At 50.7% G+C, this 21,248-nt stretch overlaps 7 protein-coding genes across 8 annotated transcripts; 3 read left to right on the top strand and 4 right to left on the bottom strand.

Moving 5' to 3' along the window:
* Positions 1 to 66: 66 nt before the first annotated feature.
* Positions 67 to 1,461, bottom strand: LOC108136310 (serine/threonine-protein phosphatase Pgam5, mitochondrial). Of its 2 annotated transcripts, none has more exons than XM_017257405.2 (2): positions 799 to 1,461; positions 67 to 725 (listed from the first exon to the last, which is right to left on the bottom strand). In XM_017257405.2, exons 1-2 carry the CDS (start codon positions 1,354 to 1,356, stop codon positions 414 to 416), a joined length of 870 nt encoding a protein of 289 aa, XP_017112894.1. In that variant the 5' UTR covers positions 1,357 to 1,461; the 3' UTR covers positions 67 to 413. The 2 variants fall into 2 exon arrangements, with proteins under 2 accessions (XP_017112894.1, XP_017112895.1); XM_017257406.2 differs by having other exon boundaries at positions 67 to 722.
* A 740-nt stretch (positions 1,462 to 2,201) lies between these two features.
* On the top strand, positions 2,202 to 4,813 carry LOC108136290 (vacuolar protein sorting-associated protein 26). The gene is made up of 2 exons (XM_017257376.2): positions 2,202 to 2,652; positions 2,725 to 4,813. The coding sequence occupies exons 1-2, from the start codon at positions 2,509 to 2,511 to the stop codon at positions 4,045 to 4,047; spliced, it is 1,467 nt and encodes a 488-aa protein (XP_017112865.1). The 5' UTR covers positions 2,202 to 2,508; the 3' UTR covers positions 4,048 to 4,813.
* A 742-nt stretch (positions 4,814 to 5,555) lies between these two features.
* LOC108136291 (ribosomal protein 63, mitochondrial) lies at positions 5,556 to 6,128 on the bottom strand. The gene is made up of 2 exons (XM_017257377.2): positions 5,850 to 6,128; positions 5,556 to 5,773 (listed from the first exon to the last, which is right to left on the bottom strand). Exons 1-2 carry the CDS (start codon positions 6,018 to 6,020, stop codon positions 5,624 to 5,626), a joined length of 321 nt encoding a protein of 106 aa, XP_017112866.1. The 5' UTR covers positions 6,021 to 6,128; the 3' UTR covers positions 5,556 to 5,623.
* Positions 6,129 to 6,353: 225 nt separating this feature from the next.
* Positions 6,354 to 8,146, top strand: LOC108136289 (WD repeat-containing protein 18). Its single transcript, XM_017257375.2, has 2 exons — positions 6,354 to 7,217; positions 7,280 to 8,146. Exons 1-2 carry the CDS (start codon positions 6,447 to 6,449, stop codon positions 8,063 to 8,065), a joined length of 1,557 nt encoding a protein of 518 aa, XP_017112864.1. The 5' UTR covers positions 6,354 to 6,446; the 3' UTR covers positions 8,066 to 8,146.
* Positions 8,081 to 8,686, bottom strand: LOC108136292 (UPF0184 protein CG14818). The gene is made up of 2 exons (XM_017257378.2): positions 8,504 to 8,686; positions 8,081 to 8,431 (listed from the first exon to the last, which is right to left on the bottom strand). The coding sequence occupies exons 1-2, from the start codon at positions 8,583 to 8,585 to the stop codon at positions 8,211 to 8,213; spliced, it is 303 nt and encodes a 100-aa protein (XP_017112867.1). The 5' UTR covers positions 8,586 to 8,686; the 3' UTR covers positions 8,081 to 8,210.
* A 1,345-nt stretch (positions 8,687 to 10,031) lies between these two features.
* Positions 10,032 to 11,315, top strand: LOC108136275 (COA8 family protein CG14806, mitochondrial). Its single transcript, XM_017257343.1, has 3 exons — positions 10,032 to 10,160; positions 10,223 to 10,492; positions 11,041 to 11,315. The coding sequence occupies exons 1-3, from the start codon at positions 10,110 to 10,112 to the stop codon at positions 11,254 to 11,256; spliced, it is 537 nt and encodes a 178-aa protein (XP_017112832.1). The 5' UTR covers positions 10,032 to 10,109; the 3' UTR covers positions 11,257 to 11,315.
* LOC108136274 (histone-lysine N-methyltransferase trr) lies at positions 11,311 to 21,198 on the bottom strand. Its single transcript, XM_017257342.2, has 7 exons — positions 20,596 to 21,198; positions 14,954 to 20,532; positions 14,180 to 14,719; positions 13,024 to 13,622; positions 12,819 to 12,948; positions 12,377 to 12,559; positions 11,311 to 12,316 (listed from the first exon to the last, which is right to left on the bottom strand). The coding sequence occupies exons 1-7, from the start codon at positions 21,002 to 21,004 to the stop codon at positions 12,224 to 12,226; spliced, it is 7,533 nt and encodes a 2,510-aa protein (XP_017112831.1). The 5' UTR covers positions 21,005 to 21,198; the 3' UTR covers positions 11,311 to 12,223.
* Between the last annotated feature and the right edge of the window lie 50 nt (positions 21,199 to 21,248).

Here is a 21,248-nt window from a genome sequence, read left to right as displayed (position 1 = left end):
TTATTTTTTTTCATTTTTCTTTTGCAAAGGTTCCACCCAGCCTTGATTTAATTAAGAAACCCAGCATTGAAGTTTAGCATTCTATAAAAGCGTTATTATTCAGTCGAGGGTCTCAATAATCCTTCTTCTCTGGTGATTTACTTCAAGGTGTGACAAAAGATTTCACCAATGCTTGATAAAATCAAGGATATAACCTATGGCATTTTATAAAAATGTTATTATTTCAGTCGGGAGTCTCAATGATCCTCCTACTCCGGAGATTTACTTTATGGTGTGACAATAATTAACATGGTAGTTTACACAATTACTTGATCTGAGCTTACGGATTAACTTTAAGGCTTGGCAATAGATATAGATACACTATGATTGCTTCTCATCCTGGCAGTTCGGCGTGGGTCACTTGGCCTTGGCGACTAGACCACATTCTTGGCATCCCGCGGGATGCGATTGGTAAGCAATGCGGCGGGCATAAAGCCGGAGTCGCCCAGGTACTTGATAGACACATTGCCCGACGGACTGATGGTCAGCCAGGTGATGGAGGCGTGGTTGATGCTGATGCGCAGCCAGCCCTCGGCGGGAAATTGTAGGGCGCGGCAGACGAAGTACCGGATCACGTTGCCGTGGCCCACGATCAGGGTGTAGCTCTCCTTGTCCTGGTCGGGATAGGCACGGTGGAAGTATCGCCGGAAAGCGGCCTCGATGCGCGATCCGTCGCGTAGGAACTGCTGCAAGGAAATGAAAGCAGAAATGAGAAGGAAGATTGGCTGGCTGTGTATGGGCTGGCGCTCGCTGACTTACAGATGCCTCCGGCTTCCAGTGGCCCACCGGGGGCTGGGGCGGAATGGGCGCTCCCTCGCGCAGAAAGGCACAGTTCACTACCTTCTCCTTGTCGTAGTCGATCTGCTTGAGTATGATGTCCGAGGTCTCCTGGGCCCGCACCATCGTGGAGGCCACCACCTTGTCCCACTTGATGCCAAGCTCGCACAGTCGTTTGCCAGTGTACTCCGCCTGCTTGCGACCGCGCTCCGTGAGATGGTGGGTGGCATCCGAGTCGCCCACGTCCAGGTACTCGCCGTGCCGCACGAGAATTATATGGCGCGGCTTCTTGGCCTTGGCCTTTTCCAGGTCAGCATTGTAGCGGTTCTCCTCCTCCGGCTGATTGTTTCGCAGCGGACGGACCAGGGCCCTCGGCTCCCGGCAATCCCAATTGCTGTCCCAAAGGGCCCACGGATCCACCGGCTTGTCGCTGTGCGTCCACGAGTTTTGGACCGCCGTCTGCGGGTCGCGCAGCCGCTGCAAGTAGTACGCCACCAATCCGGCTCCTGTGCCGCACAAGAAGCTGGTTATCTTTCGCATCTTATGTGGATTCCGTATCCGGTTCTTTAACTTATCCTATTTTATCTTCTTCTCTCTTCTTTATTTGTTATTCCGCTGAATAAGTAGTGCGGTATTTAATTATTGTGCTTTTGGTATTTTCGCGATTAAGCTAAGTGGTATTTAATTAGTGGTATTTAATTGTAAATACCTAGTAATGGTATTTTGACATTCTCTATTCATATATTATTTTTTATTAATATTATTTATTATTTGTAACTAGTCGCTACATTTATAGATTTATATCTTACTGTTAGAAAAAGTGTATAACATTAACCAAAGTCAGTATATAATTGTTAGAAGATCTCAAATATAAGTTTATTTAATGGAATTTGCAAGATATATATTTATGGGGTTATGACACTACATTGTTTGACTCATTCATTGCTCATTTTGTGGTTTATCTATACGATTTTACGTAAGTGCGAGCAAGACAACATATGACGATTCCAATGAGCAATGAGTGAAGAAAATTGTCATTGTTCATTCTTATGGCAGTGTATTTATAGTATATAACGCAGGATTATATGGCTAAATGATTCTTGAAAGATCTATTAATCTTAAGTCATGTATTAAATATATTTAAATATTTCCAAAAATGTTGGCAAAAACACATTAAGTCTGCAATTTATTTCATGTTATGTATAAGAATTTACTTATGTATAAGAATTTGCTTCTATTTAATTCAGTTGACAAATTTACCCGAATTTAAATTTAGCGGGTTTATTTGGATAACAAAGAATTCCTAAATAAATACCAAATAAACACTGTAAATCGAAACAGGCACTCCTTAAAAACAATCGAAACGACCATCTGGCCATCTGGCAACGCTGTGGTGTGAAAAATTGCAATTTTTTTCATTTCACACACACAGAGACGCGACACACACGCAAGCAGCGCAACGAAGGACCAACAAAAAGGCCGCAGAAAAACGCCCAAATAAGCCGAGGAGCTACGGAAAAGGATATCTAAAGGATACACCCGTATTGGGAACGCCGAAAAGGAGGAACACAGCGCCGACATTCCAGCGAAGCAGCAAGAAGCAGCGGCGGAAGAAGAAGCAGCAGCAGAGGCGGGGGCAAGAAGAAGAAGAAGAGGAAGAAGCCGATTCCATCGACTCGACGTTTATCAATTATGAATTTCCTGGGTTTCGGCCAGTCAGCGGACATTGAGATAGTCTTCGATGGAGCGGAGCACAAGACCGCCGAGGTCAAAGGGGAGGACGGCAAGGTGGAGAAGATGCTGCTCTTCTACGACGGAGAGACGGTATCCGGCAAGGTGCGTTTCCAGCAGGGGGAGTTCCCTTTTAATCTTTGCCAGATATATTAAAACCACCCCCTATTCTTTCAGGTGAACGTGACACTCAAGAAGCCCGGCAGCAAGCTGGAGCACCAGGGCATCAAGATCGAGTTCATCGGCCAAATCGAGCTGTTCTACGACCGAGGAAACCATCATGAATTCAAATGTCTGGCCAAGGCACTGGCCCGTCCCGGCGATCTCATCCAGAACAACAGCTACCCCTTCGACTTTCCCAACGTGGAGAAGCAGTTCGAGGTGTATGCTGGATCGAATGTGCGCCTGCGGTACTTCCTGCGCGCCACCATCGTCCGTCGGATCAGCGACATCACCAAGGAGGTGGATATCGCCGTGCACACGCTGTGCAGCTACCCGGAGATGAACAACCCCATCAAGATGGAGGTGGGCATCGAGGACTGCCTGCACATCGAGTTCGAGTACAACAAGAGCAAGTACCACCTGCGGGACACGATCATCGGCAAGATCTACTTTCTGCTGGTGCGCATCAAGATCAAGCACATGGAGATCGCGATCATCAAGCGCGAGAGCACGGGCACAGGTCCCACGATGTTCAACGAGAACGAGACGATCGCCAAGTACGAGATCATGGACGGGGCGCCCGTCAAGGGCGAAAGCATACCCATCCGGGTCTTCCTCGCCGGTTACAATCTCACGCCCACCATGCGGGACATCAACAAGAAGTTCTCCGTCAAGTATTTCCTCAACCTGGTTCTAATGGACACCGAGGACCGGCGCTACTTCAAGCAGCAGGAGATCACGCTGTGGCGCAAGGCGGACATTCCGCGCTACCACGGAGCTCAGCAGCAGCAACAGCAGCATCAGCAGCACCAGCACGTCCCGCTGCACGCTCCGCCGCATCTGGTCAGCGGCCCGGCGGCGCCCACGGTGGCTCACTCTCTGATCAGCTCCAGCACGGACAGCGGGGAGGCGGGCGGAGCTCCTCCGGCAGCGCCAGGCACTGCGGGTTCCGAGTCCAAGATGGGTCTGTTCACCAGAGAGAGCCCCAACCAGGAGTTCAGCCAGCAGCAGATGGACTCGCCGCCGCTGACGCCCACTCCCGCATCAGTTCCAGTCACCATGCCTACGCCTACGCCGGCGTCAGCATCTGCTCTAGAACCGACTCCCGAACGGGGAATGGGCGATGGAGCCGCCGCGGCCACCACAAGTGCCTCGCCCGTTGCCATGCTCTCCAGTTCGCCGCCGCCATTGCTGCCAGCATCGCCGCTCTCCCGTTCCGATGGCGATTCCTCGGAGCTGGTTCCGGTGCAGCCAGAGGATGATCCGCAGGCCGGAGACACAGTAACGGCATCGGGAGCTGCGAAAAAGGCCAGCGTTACGCCCTTGGCCGCCGATTGAGTGAAAATCTGGAGAGCATCTCCATCATAAGCAGCATAAACAGCAGGCGGAACTATTACGCATATAATCGTATACAGCAGAGGAGCAGTAGCAGCAACAAATATGCATATATCTATTTTTTTAAAGTTAATTTAAAATTGTTACAAAATGTTTTATTGAGGTTATGCGCATCATTTACCAAAAGCAAGCAAAACGCAAATGATAGTAACGAAAAACAAACGAAAAACGAAACCTAGGACAAATGAGACACAGGAGGCGATCTCTAGGCGTTTCCGTTGGTAGTATTGCTAAAGAAAACCAGGAAGAGATGGCGAAGGACTCCGAACCTAAACCCAAATCCTAAAACTAGTTAAACCCCCTAGTATTCAGATGACCATTCCCTATCCTCGGGGCGTTTGGAAAATATGATTTTTCCATTTGAAAAATGTTGAAATTACTTTCTAAAAGTGAGAATCCCTGAAATTGAAATCAAAGTGTGCATTAAACTAACAAACTCCAATACAGATAAAAGCAACAAGCTAACAAAAAACAAGACAAAACACCCATTAAATAATAAAGTTTTAGTCTATAGCGTACTAACGAATCGATGCTGGGAAGGTTCTGATTATGACCGGACTCTCCGGAGGATCGGAAAACATGTTACATGCCTTGCATATGTACATAACACAGTTCATATACATAAAATACACGAAATATTGAAATATATATACACTTAGAAACGCAATTAAACGAATAAAAGCGACTCGAACGCCAAACACGAAACAAACAGAGAGAGAAATAAGCATGGATTGTGTGTCAAGTACAATGCGTTTCAAATATATAAGCGGATCGAGGGTTATTTAATATAACTTTACTGGGACCTACCGATTCTTGTCCCTAATAACAGTAATCCTATTTTCATTAATCACTAAGTAGCTAAAAACAATCTCTTGGGAAACATCAAAGTTATGATTATTTTTTCAAATCGTATCGTTCCTATAGCAGCTATGGAAAGATGCTTGAGCAAAATGGATTTAATACCTGAATATTAGGAAGAATAGAAAGATTTGACCACTTTTCAGTGGATAGCGTTTAAGTTATGTAAAAAGTGGGTTTATATCGACTTTACAGATTAAAGGGAAAATACATAGTAAAACTGAATCAGAATATTCATATAAAATTTATAAGCTACCATGTTAAAGGAATTCTAAATCAGGATGTTCAACAATGATATGCACTCCTCCAAATGGATTTTATACCTGAATATTAGATATGATCAGTTTTCGGTTGGTTGTTTTTCAGCTAAGTAATAAATGGACATGGTTCTGCCTTATATTAGTAGTTACAAAGATACAGAAAATCTGTTTAACAAGTGGCGAAGTCCATCTTGACAGATTATTAAAAAAATATAGTAAATCTGAATCATACATATAAGCATTATAGGCTACCATGGGGAATATCTAACAGAATAAAAGGATAATGGAAATATGAATAACTGATTGAAATGCACTTCTCCATTGGACATTACATAATTTATATAAAATCTATATTTATTTTACAAGTAACGCAGGTTTAACAGGCGAAGCAGGGGAAGAGGCTAGTCCCAGGCCTCCTTGATCTTTAGCTGGTTCAGCCGCTCCTCGATGGTTACGTGGGGCTTCATCTTGCTCAGCGTCTGCTCCTGCGTCCACTTGGCCACCAGCTTCTCGCGCTTCTGTAGCTCCTTGGCGTGTCCGGCGGACTGTTCCTGTTGGCGAAAAGAGGGTGTGTGGGTCAGGTCAGGTGGTTCGTCTACACATATATGTCCAAGGGACAGCACTCACCAGGGTCAGATACGGATGCCGGAGGAGCAACATCACCTGCTCCTGACGCTCGTACTCGCGAGTCAGTGTGTCCATCGCACGCTGGCTCACCGGCTTTACCAGGCGCCGCTTGCCCCGAAATATGTGACCTGGAACGGTCTTCTTAAACAGGTTGATCAGCGTTATATGCATTTTGTTTGCTCAATTTGCTAAAACAATACAATAAATCTGGTTAATGTTGTTTAATTTTCAGTTGCACAAGATTGGCTGTTGCAAGTGTGACCGAAGTAGGGCGATATACCAAATTCGCGCTTGAAACAGAGAACCGTCGACTATGCGAACTGCAAGAGTGAACTATTTATACTTCAATTCGAAAATATAAAAACTATTTACAAACATTTAGAATGGACAACAGGTAATTGTAGTTATCCTTTATTTTTTGTTACAAAACTGATGAAAATTATTCTATTCAGTGCACTAAATCGAGTGAATACTTTTAGCTTACGCCATGTGGTCACACCTTTGAACTTTGCGTCACCTGGTCACACTTGAACAGACCGCGCACGTGTAAACTGAAAATAAAAACACCGGGAAATAACTAAGAATTATAAGCTAAAAATGGGAGACGCCGTGGAGGGTTTGTTTATAAGCACGGCCAGCGAGGACAACACCACGTGCACTGTGCAGGACCTCCGGACGGGCACCGACCTGATGCGCTACAAGGGCGGCGGATGTGCCCAACACCACGGCCTGGCGACGATTCGCCTCAACTACGTTTTTGCGGCCAACTCGGCGAAGCCCCTGCTCCACGTCTGGCCCATTAACAAGCAGGAACAGATGGCCGGGCTGCGGTTCGTAGTGCCCGGCAAGGTAAACGCCCTAGCCCTCACTCCAGATGGGAACTTCCTAGTGGCCGGCATCCAGGAGATCATCTATCTGTGGCACCTCAACTCCGGCCGAATGCTGAACACCCTGTCCAAGCACTACCAGGCCGTGACCTGTCTGCGCTTCACGGACAACGGCGAGCACTTCATCAGCGGCGGCAAGGACGGAGCCGTTCTGGTCTGGGACCTGACCTTCTCGGCCGCCCCACTGGACATGGCCGGCGGCAAGGACAGCACGGAACCGCTGTACAGCTTCAATGACCACGGCCTGGCCGTTACGGATCTGTACGCGGGCATCGGCGGCCTGCGCTCCTACCTGTACACGGTCTCGCTGGATCGCTGCTGCAAGGTGTACGACCTGTGCGGAGGCATCCTGCTGCTCAGCGTGGTGTTCCCAGTGGCCCTGCACAGCGTGATTGTCAACAAGATGGAAACAAAGGTGTATGTGGGCTCCGGCGACGGCAAGGTGTTTACCTTCCACATGGACAAGGCGCCGCGCATGAAGGTGGGCTCGATTCTTCTGCATCTACTCCCCAACTTTACTAACTAATTTCCTTGCTTCCCTAGGAGTACCACTTGGAAGAGGAGGAGATTCAGGCCTTTGTGGGCCACACCGCCGGCAAGGCCATCACCTGCCTGGCCCTGAATTTAAGCGCCACTTCGCTGGTCTCCGGCGGCGAAGACAACCAGGTGTGCGTCTGGGACGTGGACAGCCGGCAGCTAATCAAGAGCCTTCCCCAGAACGGCTCGGTCACGAACCTGCGCATCTACCTGCTCAGTCCCTCCATCTTTCTGCCGGAGCACAAGCAGCCGCAGCTATTCGCAGACAGCCTGAAGCGGATGATCAGTCCGCGGGACGAGTTGGATGGCATCGATCTGCTAGTCGATGAGGAGTATCACGAGGGACGTAAGACACCAGAAATGGATTTTACCCAGAGTTATCCGGGTACGGATGCAGAGATCATACGCAAACTAATAGCGGACATGAATACGGGAAAGGATGAAGAGGGCGAAGCGGAGAAAGGGGAATCCGAAGTGGAAGAAGATCGATCGGAGCCAGAGGTAGCGGAATCTGAAGCAGAGGAAGAGGTTGAATCCGGTGCGGATGAGATCCCCGATGTGGAAGTGTCTAGGGAAGATTTCGAGACCGCGTTGGCGGATTCTAATGATGACGACGACACACCGAGCAACTCAAAGGCAAACGGCGTGGATGTGCAGAAGCTGCTGGCGGAGAATGCCCGCCTCAAGGAGGAGTCCAAGCGCATGTTCGAGATCATGTTCAAGTTCATCTCCAGTGATGGCGCAGCCTCCTCCGGAAAGCCGAAGCGCAAGAAGCCGAGACAGAACCAGTGAGCCCTAGTCTTTATCTGCCTTCAATTACGTTTACTTAGGTTTAGAATCAATAATACATGATAATAGAAAAAAACAAAACAACACAGATGTGTAGAAACGATTAGGTGATCAAAACAATAACTGGTTGCAGGTGGTACATATGTATCTACTTGGATGCATTCTCACTGGCCGACTGGCCATCGCTGTCCATGTTTTCGTCCTCCGGTTCCCCCGTAGCGTGGTCCTTCTCTTCGGCGAGCAGGCGACGAATCTCCCGATTTGAGTTGAGCAGCTCCCGCAACTGGGACATGATGTCGTCCGTGCGCTGCTCCACGGCGTCCAAAGCGCAGCTGAGGGCGTCCAGGCTGTTGTTCACGTCCTCCATTTCTGCAGGGGTCATGCCATGCCATTAGAGCCAATCCCCTCGAGAACCAGAACCGAAGCGCCAGCGCGACTCACCTTGGAGGTCCGCCTCCTGGACATTGCTGTTGCCCGAGTCACCGGATGATGACGACGGATCGTGGTTGTTCTTGGGTGACATTCTCCCCGGACTTTTCTCCGGATTTTCCCCGTTTGTTTTTTCCAGTTGACTTTATTGTCACGGGATAGCTATAAACGCTAGAGATGGACGACTGTACAGCGTTGCAAAGGAAATGATAACTACGATTTCCAATTGGAAATATCAGGGGTATTCGAGTCATTTATAGATTACTGCGTGTTTGTTTTGTATTTGCCTTATGCCCATCTCTGATCTGCGCTAGGCTTCCAACAAACGCTAAGGATGGGCGAGTACAAGTATATTTCAGTACTCCAAAAACAAATACAAAGAACTTTCGTGATTTTTCGTGCCTGGCGTACCAAATTCGAGTCACGAGCAAAGAAAAATACAGTTTACCCATCTCTATTAGGCGCTAAGTAGAAAAGCAACGGTTTTTTTCCAAGACGCCGAGCTCCTATTGCTCAATGGGTGAGGGGAAACATGCACTTGGCTGCCATTTTGAACAAAACAACCGTTATAGATACATCCAAAAATACCAGCTGTTGCCTGCTACTGATTATGTTTGCCTGGTGTCTTTAATCCAGAAGTCGATGAATTTTAATGGGCCAGATTTTGGCGGCGATGCGTTTTGTCAAGCAAATTGTGAGATTTTCGTTTTTAGCCACCAGGCAAACAGAAACCTCCAGCAGGAGTCCAAGCAGCAATTTTGTCGCTTTGCTAGGGATGAGCGCGTATAAATTTATTTCATTACTACAATAACAAATACAAGGGGATTTCGTGACTTTTCGTGCCTGGCGTGCCAAGTTCGTGACACGAACAAAGAAACAATCAGTTTACCCATCACTATTATGCGCTAAGTTGAGAAGAAACGGTTGTTTTCCAGAACGCCAATCTCCTATTGGTCAATCGATGAAGGGAAAATGCACTTGGCGACCATTATGAAAAAAAAACCGTTATAGATGCAGCTAAAAATTACCAGCTGTTGCTTGCTACAGATTATGTTTGCCTGGTCCCTAAATCCAGAAATCTAGGATTTTGAGTAAGCCAGAGTTTTGCGGCGGTGCATTTTGTAAAGGAAATTGTGAGATTTCTGATTTCAACTACAAGGCGAACAGAGATCACCAGCAGGTGTTCAACTAACAATTGTTTCGTTTTTGTTTCTGACCAAAATTATCAGCTGTAACATGCTGCGGATTATGTTCGCCTGGTGCGTAAAATTTTGAATTGTGAATTTGGTGTGAAAAAGTTGTGGGTTTTGTTTTTGTTAGTCCTCGTAACAGTCGCTCTTTTCATTGTGGGTTTTTTTTAGTTGAAAGTGAAAATGTAAGCAATAAACATTTTTGCTGTCTTTTGTTACTTTTTGGCGGCCAAATTGGCACAGTTTAATCAATTTTTAGCCGCAAAATATCTAAACAAATTTGACATTGAATTTTAAAATATTTTCGGTTTAAATAGGAACAACTCACTGGAATCCCCACAATGTTTTTCTGTTAATGTTCTGGGTATGTTTCTGCGCTTCAACGGGCCACACTGGTCACCTGACATAACAACATTAGACCAATCGAAATGAACAAATGTTTTAGATACCAGCCCCGGATTTTGCTTTCCCAACTTAGCGTAAGTCTATTAAGTTCACCCCAGAGGGATATTTGATTTACGAATTTTGGGATAACACACAGCTGCCGCGATGTTATGCCGCAGTTCAAACGGAACCACCGTCGCCGGGACAAAAGAAGACCGTAGTGGTGGGTCTGAGCGAGAAACCCGATCCCAAATCGGTCAAGTGCGACTACATAGGACCGCCGGACGCCCAGTCCAATCTCCGGCCGTATGTGCGGCACTACGACGACGATGAGACGCGGCTGGCCCGGAATCTGCGGCTCAAGCGGATCGAGGTGGAGGCGTGGAACACGGACTTCTGGACGCGGCACAACAAGCGTTTCTACGAGGTGAGATCTCAGAATCTTTTTTTCCAGTTAAAAAACGCAAACATTTACTGATCTCCATCGGTAAGAAATAGTTATTCGGAGTAAAAATTAATTGATCCGCAATGGCAGGTGGTCGGGCTCGTTAGCAGTCTGAAACAGTCGTTTACTTCACTGTGATTCCTATTTTAGGCAAGTTATTCTACGAAAACACTTTTTGGAGTAATTAATTTGATAGTGTGTTTGCAGAATATCTTTTATAATATACGACCACTGTGAAAAGGCCAATTGTTTTGAATTGTTGAGAACATAAGAACCTAGGAGGATCTCATCACCTTTTTTCTTAATCCGTCCTAAAAATTGATGCTCAAGAATCAATTTTCTTATAGAAATTGAAACCTAACAAAAATTTGATGGTGATCGATATCTTTGGTTATTAGGAATCTGTAAAGGTCATTGAAAAAAATCGTTAGCGTTTTGACAGGATTGTTAATTGACTTTGTTAAATCGCCATCTCTTTCTAATGCCCTCCCATCTACCTTTGCCATCTCTTTCGATTTCGGTGTGACCAGGAGAAGGAGGACTTCATGCGTCTGCACAAGGAGAGTGGAACTGAGGATGTCTCCGCGGATCAGATGAGCCACTTCTACAAGGCGTTCCTCGACAAGAACTGGCGCATCCACATGATGTACAACCTGTCCTGGTACCTCAAGAACTTTGATATCCTCACCCTGGCGGCCGGAGTCCAGCTCCAGAGGCTTCTCGCTCTGGCCAAGCGGAAAACTTGAGCTTAAATCCCCAATAATCCTTACCATTAGTTGAGAAATAAAACAATTTGTGTGTAAAATGGTGGCATAAAATTTACTTAACTATTTAAGGGGATGAAAAATACACGTTGCTTGGAGTTTGGATAAATGTACTTAAAGTTAATTGCAAAACTAGTTAAATAAAATAAAATAAAAATAGGTTTTGTATATATCCTTATTGGCGTATATGTATATTCAAAGAAGGGTTGTACATGTATGCGAATATCGAAAAATAGCCACTACAAATATGATAATAATGATATAATGGTAAACAGAGGGGAAGAAGGCACACACGCATAAAGTCAAGTTTTGGGTTGGCCATCTGTTGGGGATCTGTTTGTTTTTCCTCATGATGGATTTGGGTGTGGATTTGGTGGAGATGGTGCTAAGACAAAAAAAAAAAATAAAATAAGATGCTCCTCTGCGACTGTGTGGGGTCAAGGGGGTCAAGGGTCAAGGTCAAAAGTCAGAAATACATTACAGGGGGCCTAGCGGTCATGTCCTAGCATTAACATTTATATTCTCTCTATATATATAGAAACGATAGCAATCATTCAATTTAAACTATGAAACACTCCACTCTCCCTCCACTTCTCCACCTACGAGCGATATTTGTGGGACACGGGATACGAATTAGCTACAGTGGGCACATATACATAACTTACAGGGTTCTCTATGCTCGCCAATGGAGCATATCGGCATATATATATATATATATATATATATATGCAGATATATATATATATATATAATTGTATGTATGTACACGGTGTCTAAACTGCTCAGCGAATCTATCTAATTGATCAGATATAACAATTCCTGTTCCGATTCCTGTTTCTGTTTCTATTCCTGTTCCTATTCCTATTCCGGTTCACTGGGAGCGGCGCACACGCCGCCGCTTCTTGCGCCTGCTCTGCTCCTCCGGCAGAGGCTCCGGCTCCTCCCGACTCTAGTTCATCCACTTGCGGCAGTTGGGCGCTCCGCAGGCACAAGGTATTTTATGCGACTCATCCTCGATGTCGAACTTGTAATCGTAGGATAGCTGAAATATGGAATTAGTGATTACAATCCTATCGTTTAAATCGCCACTCGCTCAACCCACCTCCTCGCCGCGATAGATCTTCCGCTTGGCGAATATTATGATCCGCACATCGCGATCCACCTCCACGATCTCCGTCACGCAGTTGGGATTGCACGAGTGGTTAATGTAGCGCGCCAGGCCGCCGCTCAGAGTGGCATCCACCACGCGGTCCTCGTCCAGCCGGAACATGTAGATGCCGCGGTTCTGTGGGATCACATCAGATCAGTTAAGTAATTAGTCATTAGTTAGCCTGGTCATCTCAAGTGATCAAAACCAGAGCCCTAGAACTGACTTGAATCTTAAAATCACGTTTAGAGATTATATTACTTTAAATTGTAGTCTTGTCTCGCTTGACTTGAATTTGTTTTTTTTTTTTTTTTCAAGTTAAAGTGAGATTTTAAATTAACTTATTTTTCAAGTTAAAGTGAATGTGATTTTAAAAGGCCCTTGATTCAAAACCCACCTTGGACTCGTACTGCTTCTCGCGTATCTCGGAGACCTCGGTGCGGATGACCTCGCCGATGTACTCGATGATCATGGTGTGCTTCTCAATGTCCCGCGCGGCATAAAGACCCAATCCTTGGATCTTGGACCTGGAAAAGGAGCGGTAAAAGGGGGGTAACATGAGCAATCAGGGGACACTAAAAGGTGGCATAAGAATAGCTGACCTGGCCAAATACACGTTGTTGCGCCACTCCTGCTTCATCTTCTTGTACTGGGAACTCTTGGAGTGGACGAACTGCTTGCTGTAGGGACAGGCCACCTCGCCGGCGATGGCCGCCGAGTTGGCCATCCGCTGGGTGCTGCAGCTCCCCGCCGTGCGCTGGGTGTGCGGCTTCCGCCAGACGAGCAGCTGGCGCTGCTTGGGCTCCGTGCGCGCCGCTCCGGACGGATTGATGGCCAGCGGGAACTCCAGCAGCGGATTGCGGCCGTACTTGAAGCGGTAGTCGGTGAGCGTCTCGATGCCGGGCAGGCTCTCCAAGATGCGTACGATCGCGGGCTCCGTCAGGCCGAACAGATCCTCGCCGCTGATGTGCTGCGGGAAGAGCTGCAGCCACTTGTGCACCTTGCGCAGTCGCGTGATCTGCTGCAGGATCTGCTGCCACACCGCCGAGGGAGTGCTGTCGCGGAACTCGCGCTCCGGCTCCTTGCTGTCGCCGGCGTCCTGCACCAGGATGCGGAACTCCGGTTTGCAGCCGGCCTCCGCAATGCTGCAGATGTAGCGACACCTGCGATTCGGTCGACGTACGCACCAGTAGTAGCGACTCTGGGGGAGGAAATTGGTATTATAGTTGCAGTCTGGCCACTTTAGCCCTTTTAAATAGTCTATAGCCATATATACATATATCCATATATACAGCTACCTTTTGAACATTTTTAAAAGGAAAAAAAAAGTAATACTTTAAACTAACTCGGACTAATATTCATTACTTCATTTAATGTAAATTTTAAACTTTACAAGATTTCTAAAGTAGCATGTTGGTTAAACAAAAATTGTTTGACTTTTTTAATTTTAAAACTAATTTAGATAATAAAAAAAAAACAATTTTCTCAAAGTTCTATATATATTCTGCGAATTGTAAATTTTTATATGTTTCAGTTGTGGTACTTAATTAAATTTGCTTGAAAGCCAACACATATTTGTATCGTATATATGAAAAACAAAGCCATTGCCTAAAATGTTCATCATTTCCGATTTATAAGTACTATTATTTAAAGACCTATTTGCTTGTCTTCAGTAACTAATCTTAATTTGTAGCCTAATTTAGACTATTCCATAATCCATAATCTGGGGAAAAACGAAGGGACAGGGATAATACTCACCACCTTGTAGCCAATGGGGTAGATGTAGTGGGGCGTGTGGAAGGCCTCCAGCTGGTGGGGCAGCAGCTGACCCACATTCAGGAAGGTCATGTTGCCCACGCGCAGCAGGTTGCTCAGCTCCGAGTAGTGCATGACGGTGGCCACCTGCCGGTTCTCGTCGCGATCCACGAACACCCTCCGATGGACGACCAGCGAGCCCAGTTCGTTCTCCGCCGTGGAGCCAGCTCCCAATCCTCCGCCGCCACCAACTGTAGATCCCGCCCCCGATCCCCCGCTGGCTACGCCACCAGAGTGGGCATGGCCATGGGCACTGCAGTGCACAGACTTGTTCTTGTAGAAGACACACTCCTCTCGGATGGCGCAGGGCAGGTGGTACAGGCTGTTGCAGCGCGACTTGAAGCACTTGATGGTGGCGCCCAGTTGGTGGCACGAGCTGCACGCCTGGTTCAAACCCGCCTGCAGAGCCGTCTGGAAGTTCATCAGTGCCCCGGAGACGGTCTCGTAGACACCATTGGACCATAGGGCACAGTTCAGGTGAACCTAGGATGCAAGGCGATTGAAAAACAAGTTACTTAGCAGACCAATTTAAAACAATTTAGATGCATGTCAAATGCCGCATTTCTGACATGGACGGACATGACTTTATAGAGTATATAGCACATATATGTACATACTTCAAAGGGTGGGAGAAGCTTCCTTCTACCTGTTTCCTACTTTTTTAAAAACGAGTAAGGGAAATCTAATAAGCCAATTGAACCCGTATGGAGCACTCACCCATTTGTCCACATCAAAGTTGAGCAGTCGCGAGGGTCCATCCGCCAGGCCATCGCCCCGCTGATTGCAGAACACACACTGCCTGGTGTCCTCCAGCTGGAGTCCACTAGCCTCCGTCTCCCTTAGCCAAACCGTATTGTTAGCTGACCCGGATCCCGATCCGGATCCGGATCCCGCTCCCGCTTCTCCTCCTCCTGCTCCCTCGAACTCCAGTTTGATGGCCGGCGAATCCGTGGCAAAGCAATCGGCACTGAAGCACTTGACGATGCACTTGCGCTGCACAGGAAGATTGAGACTGTTGCTGGAGTTATTGATAGCGTTGCCCTGCTTCTGGTCATCAGCCTCGTCCTCCGGCGGTTCCTGCTTGACCACCGTCGTCTCCGCCAGCGCCATTGATGAGCTGGTGCCGGAGGCGCTGCTGGGTGAGTCACCCGTGGTGGCGGAGGTCGAGACGGAGCCACCGGCCGGCTGCAGCAACAGACTGGCCGCCTCCGCCTGGCCCTCCTTGCCGCTCCACTTGAATCTGGCAAAGCAGGCGCGATCGCAGAAGTACACAAACGGTGGGGGTGCCGACTTCCTCGGGAGCATGGCCATTAGTTGGGCCAAACGGGGCAGCTGCTCCTCCAGAGCGGGCACACTGTGCCGGGGAATCCGCAAGCCAGTGGCCTGGACCACATTGCCACAGCTGCGGCACAGCTTGCGGCGTCCATTGAGGATCTTCCGCAGATGGCCATAACTTACGGCGGCTGAGGGTCGCTTAAAGTCCTGCTTTTCGTCGTGATCCTGGTCCAGTGACTGCAGCTTCTCCAGCTTGTCGCCCATCTTGTCCTCGATGATCTTGCAGGTGAGGGCAGGTGCCAGGTGCAGCAGATTGGCCAGGTCCCGCAGCACGCCGGCTATATTCTCCGAGGATGAGGCGGGCAGTGCGAGTATCACATTCTGGTTCTTCTGCTGGTAGTTATTGTTGTTCAGGGCTCCCATTCCAGTTCCCATTCCAGTTCCCGTTCCCAGTTCCAACTGCTGTGCCTTGCGCAGCTCCTCGCTGCAGGAGCGAAGCAGCGGCGACACTGGGACCCGCATGGTCAGCGGATCCTCCGGCAGGGCCACCGGCGACATCCGCCCATGGCAACGACTATTCCCATTGAGCAGTATCAATCCCGGATAGCGGGTGATCCGGGGCAGGGCCGCCCACGCAGCCACGCCCTCGCTCTCCACCAGTTCTATGGTCTCCAGATTGCAGTCCTTGACGGCGCCAATGTGTCGCAGCAGGCGCTCGCGCGGATTACGCTCCATGTGCGTGGAGAACTCCTGGTCGTAGAAATCGTTCTGGATGCTGGACATGGGCAGCGCTGCCTTCTCTGTTTCCAGGGACACGGACGCGGGTGAGGGCGAACGGGTGGCAGATCCTCCCATCAATCCTCCACTGCCACCAAAGCGTTCGCTGTCGTATAGCGAGGGAATCCCCGGCAGACGCACCCGTCCAAAGCGACCCAGAATGGCGCCATCACAGTCCTCCAGTCCCTCCAAATGCTTGCTAAGCGGCCAGCCCCGAGATCCACCCAGAGATCCTCCGCCCTTGAGCTTGCCACCACCACCACCTCCTCCTGCTGATGAGGAGGAGGAGGAGGATCCGCTGGCCGAGGATACTGTGCCTCCACTCGAAGCGGCCGCCTCATTGCTGCCGATCAGAAAGTGAAAGTTGCGATTCAGGTGCGGCTCCAGCACCTGGAGCGGCTGCATCTGGCGTATGTGGGTCAGCAGCTTCTCGGTAAATGCATCGTGATCCTCTTCGACCTTGGAGAACTTGCGCACTCGCTTCTTGAGCATGGGCGAGGCACCTGCCCCACCCAGGCTAACGCCTCCTCCTCCTCCTCTCCCTTCTCCTCCTTGTCCACCAGTGCTGGTGATCACATGACCAGTGCCCGGCTGCGATCCCTGGATGTACTGCGTGCCCGGGGCCATGCCGGCCAGCTGGACCATGGCACCTGCTGGTAGCGTACCTGTCAGATCCTTGAGAGCTCCTGCCGGTCCGGCATTCAGATTGGTGCGCCTTGGCTTCTGTACGTCCCGCTTGCGTCGCTTTCTTTGGTCCCCCGCCTTGGGTTCCATGCTGGTGGTGGTGTTGGTGGTGGATGCTACGGGGATGGGTCCTGCTCCTTGTCCAGGCATGGGTATCGGATGAGCCGGAGCCTGCTGCTGCTGCTGATGCTGGGGATGCACTGCCACATGGAGCTGATGCTGCTGCTGCATTTGCAAATGCATCTGCTGGCCGGACATGTGTCCAGCGATTTGTCCAGTCATCTGTCCAGCTAGTTGACCCTGCATGGCCGCCTGCATCTGCGCCTGCATCTGCACCTGGCCCTGGCTTTGGTTCTGACTCTGACTCTGAATCTGACTCTGAATCTGACTCTGAATGGGCTGCTGTGCCTCGCCAGATTTCTTCACATAATTGGCAATGGCCGAAATGAGCTGTACCTTTTCGGGACCAGTTTGTCCGCCGGTGGTTGCAGTTTGTCCGGCTGGCAGGGAGGCACCACTGATGGGCATCGGCATCTCCACCTGTTGCTGCTGCTGCGTCTGGAGCTGGAGCTGCTTCTCGTCCAACTGCGGATGCATGGGCAGCTTGCGTTTCTGGGCCTCGCCCGGCTTAAAAGGTATCTTGGCCTCCACATGATTGCTATTGCTCCATATGGCTGCACCAGTTTGTGATGATAATCCTCCCGCTACGGTTGCTCCTCCCTGTCGTTCCGGTTGATGTGGCGCTGGCTGCTGCTGCTGCTGTTCCGCCTGCTCTGGCTGGGATTCCTCGCCCTGCTCCATGGGCAGCGACATGGCCACCGCCTTGGTGGGCTTCATCTGCAGCAGCTCCTTGGGCGGCACTGGCTGCTTGGTGGATATGGATATGGTCACATTCGAGATGGGAGCGGTGGCCAGTTCGTACGGAGGCGGCGGCAGCAGCTCGCCAGGCTGTTTGACAGTGGCTTCCTGCGGCACTTTAGTGTTGGTCGCCACGATGGGTCCCGAGATAAAGGATGTCTCCTTGGACACTATCTGCACCGTCTGCTTGACTTGGTGGGGTGTCAGTTGGAGCTGTTGCTGTTGCGGAGGAGCCTGTTGCTGTTGCTGTTGCTGCTGCTGCGTAGGAGGAGGAGGTGCTGGTGGCTGTGAGGTGGCCACCACCAACGGCTGCTCCGTCTTCTGCTGCTCCAGCTTGGGTTCAGTTGCGGAGGAGATGGCCACGACTGCTGTGACCGGAGTACCAGTTCGTTCCGAGGCAGTGGTGACCACCACCTGTTGTTGTTGCTGGCCACTGCCTCCGCCACTGGCCACCGTTGTGGTAACGGTGGAGGTGGCCACGGATCCGCCACTACTACTACCGCCCGCCGCTTGGGTGGCCGCTGGCACTGGCGGAATCACTGGACGCGCCAGTTGCGCCTCCAGACTGCTGACCAGTCCCATGCTGGGTGCCCGCACATTGATCACCTTCCTGGCGGAGAGCGGTGCCGTCGAGGGTATGCTAATGGGATTGGCATTGAGCCCGTGGCCGTGGCTGCTGCTGCTGCTGTTCTGGAGCAGCTGCTTCAGCAGGGCATTATTCGAATCCTCCGTGCCCGAGCGTTGAGTGGGCGTGGCCGTGGCCGTGGCCACAGCACTGGCTGGAGCAGTGGGCGTGCTGGGATTGGAGGCAGTTGAGGTAGGAGTAGCAGTGGCCGTGGCCACCTGGTTCTGGTTCTGATTCTGGTTCTGATTCTGCACCTGGCTAATGGGCGTCAATGTGGTATTGGCATTTAAGCGCTTCTCCGGGGTGCCTATCTCCTCGCTCCGCTCCTGCTGTTCGCTTGACGAAGCTCCAGTTCCAGTGCCAGTTGCATCCTTCACGGTCGTCTCCTGTTTGAGCAACACCTTGGCCTTTGGCTCGCCGGCAATCTCCTCCAGCTTGGCCGCTTCGGTGGCCAGACTGACACTGAGTTTGGCTGGCGTGGAGGCGGCCACTGTGGTCAGCTTGAGCTGCATGGATCCCGCCACTGCTGATCCAGAAGTGGCTCTGTCCGCTTTTTCCGCATTCGCATTCGAGTCCTGGACCAAAGCATGATGCATCTGCAGCGCCGACTGGCTGGCCAGCGTGGTGGTAGTGATCATTTTGGGCTTCTGCTGGGCCATCGTCGTCTTCGAGAGCACCAGGGATATGTTCTTGTTCTGAATGGATATGATGGGCCGCGAGCCCATCATCGGACTATTGATGCAGATGGTGCCCGCAGAGACGGAGACGGTGGACTGGGAGGCGGTGGTGGCCAGATCCGAGGAGTTACTGCCCGAGGCCGGCGTCATGGTTAAGGTCACTGGGGTGCACTGGGCTCCACTGCCCACGGAGGAGTTGGTTTGGTTTTGGGTTGCCTGCTGCTTGAAGATATTGAAGCTGGGCGGGCAGTTAAGGGTGGTGCTCTTGTCCAGCGGCTTGATCACCACGCTGTTGATGTTGGCAAACTCGTCGTCCTGGGACTTGCTCTTGTTCAGGATCTTTTGCAGGTTCTCCGTGTAGGTGATCTTCCGAGGCGGAGCATCTTCTTCCTTCGAATGAGATGCTACTGCGCCCGTGGCATCCTGGACCATGGCGTATGTCTGGCTGGGATTGGTGGTGGTGATGGTCACAATGCTGCCAGTGGGCGGGGCCAAGCCACCGCTCGTCACCTGCAGTTGCTGAAGCTGCTGCTGCTGCTGTTGGAGCTGCTGCTGGTGCTGCTGCAGCTGCAGCGACATCTTCTTGCTGACCACTTTGGTGGCCACGATCTTGGTGGTCGCCGGCTTGATCTGCAGCCCCGAGAACGAGACAATGGTGCCCGGGTTCTTGGGCACCCGCTTGATCAGCTTGGTGAAGTTGTGATGGGCATGCGGATGCGTGTGCGGATGCACGTGCTGATGGTGCACCTGCTGAACTGCTCCGCCCGGCTGCAAGGTGGTAACCTGGCCACCCGCCTGCAGCTGCAACTGCTTGCCCTCCACAATCGTGGCTCCGCCGGCGGTGGCCGCCCCACTGGCGCTCATCAGCGGCTTGAGCAGCGGCACCGATATCGTCTTGTTGCCAATGGACACCTTGGCCGTCGTTTGCGTGACCTCCGTCAGCTTCTTGGCGTTCACCACCAGCTGGGTCTTCATCTTGGCGTGCAGATTCACCCGATTGAGCAGCGTGGTGGTGGGCGTTTGGCTGCCCGTGGCCGTCGTGCTGGTGTTGAAGATGTTATAGTTGGTGTGGCCGGGCTGCTTCTGGGTGAGAATCGTGGCGGTGGTGGTTGTGGTGCCCCCGGCTCCGCTGCTGCTGACTCCTGTGGCCCCATTGTTGGTGTTCAGAATGATGGTGGATGTGGTGGTTCCACCCACGGTACTGCTACTGGTACTGCTCTCCGTTGCCCCGGCGGCTGGCATCAGCACGTAGTCGAGGTCCTCCGCCTTGCCGGGATTATGGTCAGCCTGCTGCTCTTGGACCGAGGAGCCGCTGGGCTCAATGGAGATAATGGAGGCGGTGGAGGAGGAGGACGAGGCCGACGAAGAGGCGCCCTCCTTTTTGGTAAAGCTGGCAAAGGCTGTTGTTTGGGGGTGTTCTGGTTGAGTAGACTGTTTCTGGCAAGGAGTTGCTCCACACTTACTCTGCTTGTCCGCATCCTCCGCCTTGATTTCGGTGGCGGTGGAGCCAAAGTTGCACACTATAATCTGCTGGCCGGTGGAGTCACGGGCTTCCCAGGACACATCATCCGATGGATCCGGTGCATCTTTGACCTGCGCCTTACCCCGCTGAAAGAGGAGCTGCTGCGTCGCTTTGGCGGGCAAACTGGACAAACTGGTGGGCGCTCCGAGGAGCAGCTCTGTCTTAGCCTTCTTGCGCGAGGGATCCTCCCCAGCAGCGCTGGCCGATGGGTCATCCACGCCACTGCGCTTCTGCAGGCTGACCGCATTGAAGGCTGCTGCTGCTGCGGCTGCGACCGCGGCGGATGCCACACGTTCGGGTTTCGCCTTTTCGGCGGCACCAAGCGATGTTGTCACCTTCGGTATATTCATAACAAACACACAAGTGGGAGCGCTGCTCGCGGGATGCGATGCGCTGCGTTTCGTGGGACGGGTGGGGCGGCGGTCTAGCTAGCTAGGGCTCGCGCGGCCTGCGTTGTGCATACGGATTGCGAGCGAAAACATGCACGATTTTGTCAAAAAAAAATTTTTATTTTCGTGTATGCAGTACAGTGTGGCCGAGGCGCTGGCTAGCTGGCTCGTTTAAAAATGTCACGGCCACACTGTGCACAATATA

The sequence above is a fragment of the Drosophila elegans genome, unplaced genomic scaffold (assembly GCF_018152505.1).
Source record: "Drosophila elegans isolate 14027-0461.03 unplaced genomic scaffold, ASM1815250v1 contig_149, whole genome shotgun sequence".
Lineage (NCBI taxonomy): Eukaryota > Metazoa > Arthropoda > Insecta > Diptera > Drosophilidae > Drosophila > Drosophila elegans.
Note: the sequence above shows the minus strand (reverse complement) of the source record. Positions and strands in the feature narration are given on the sequence as shown.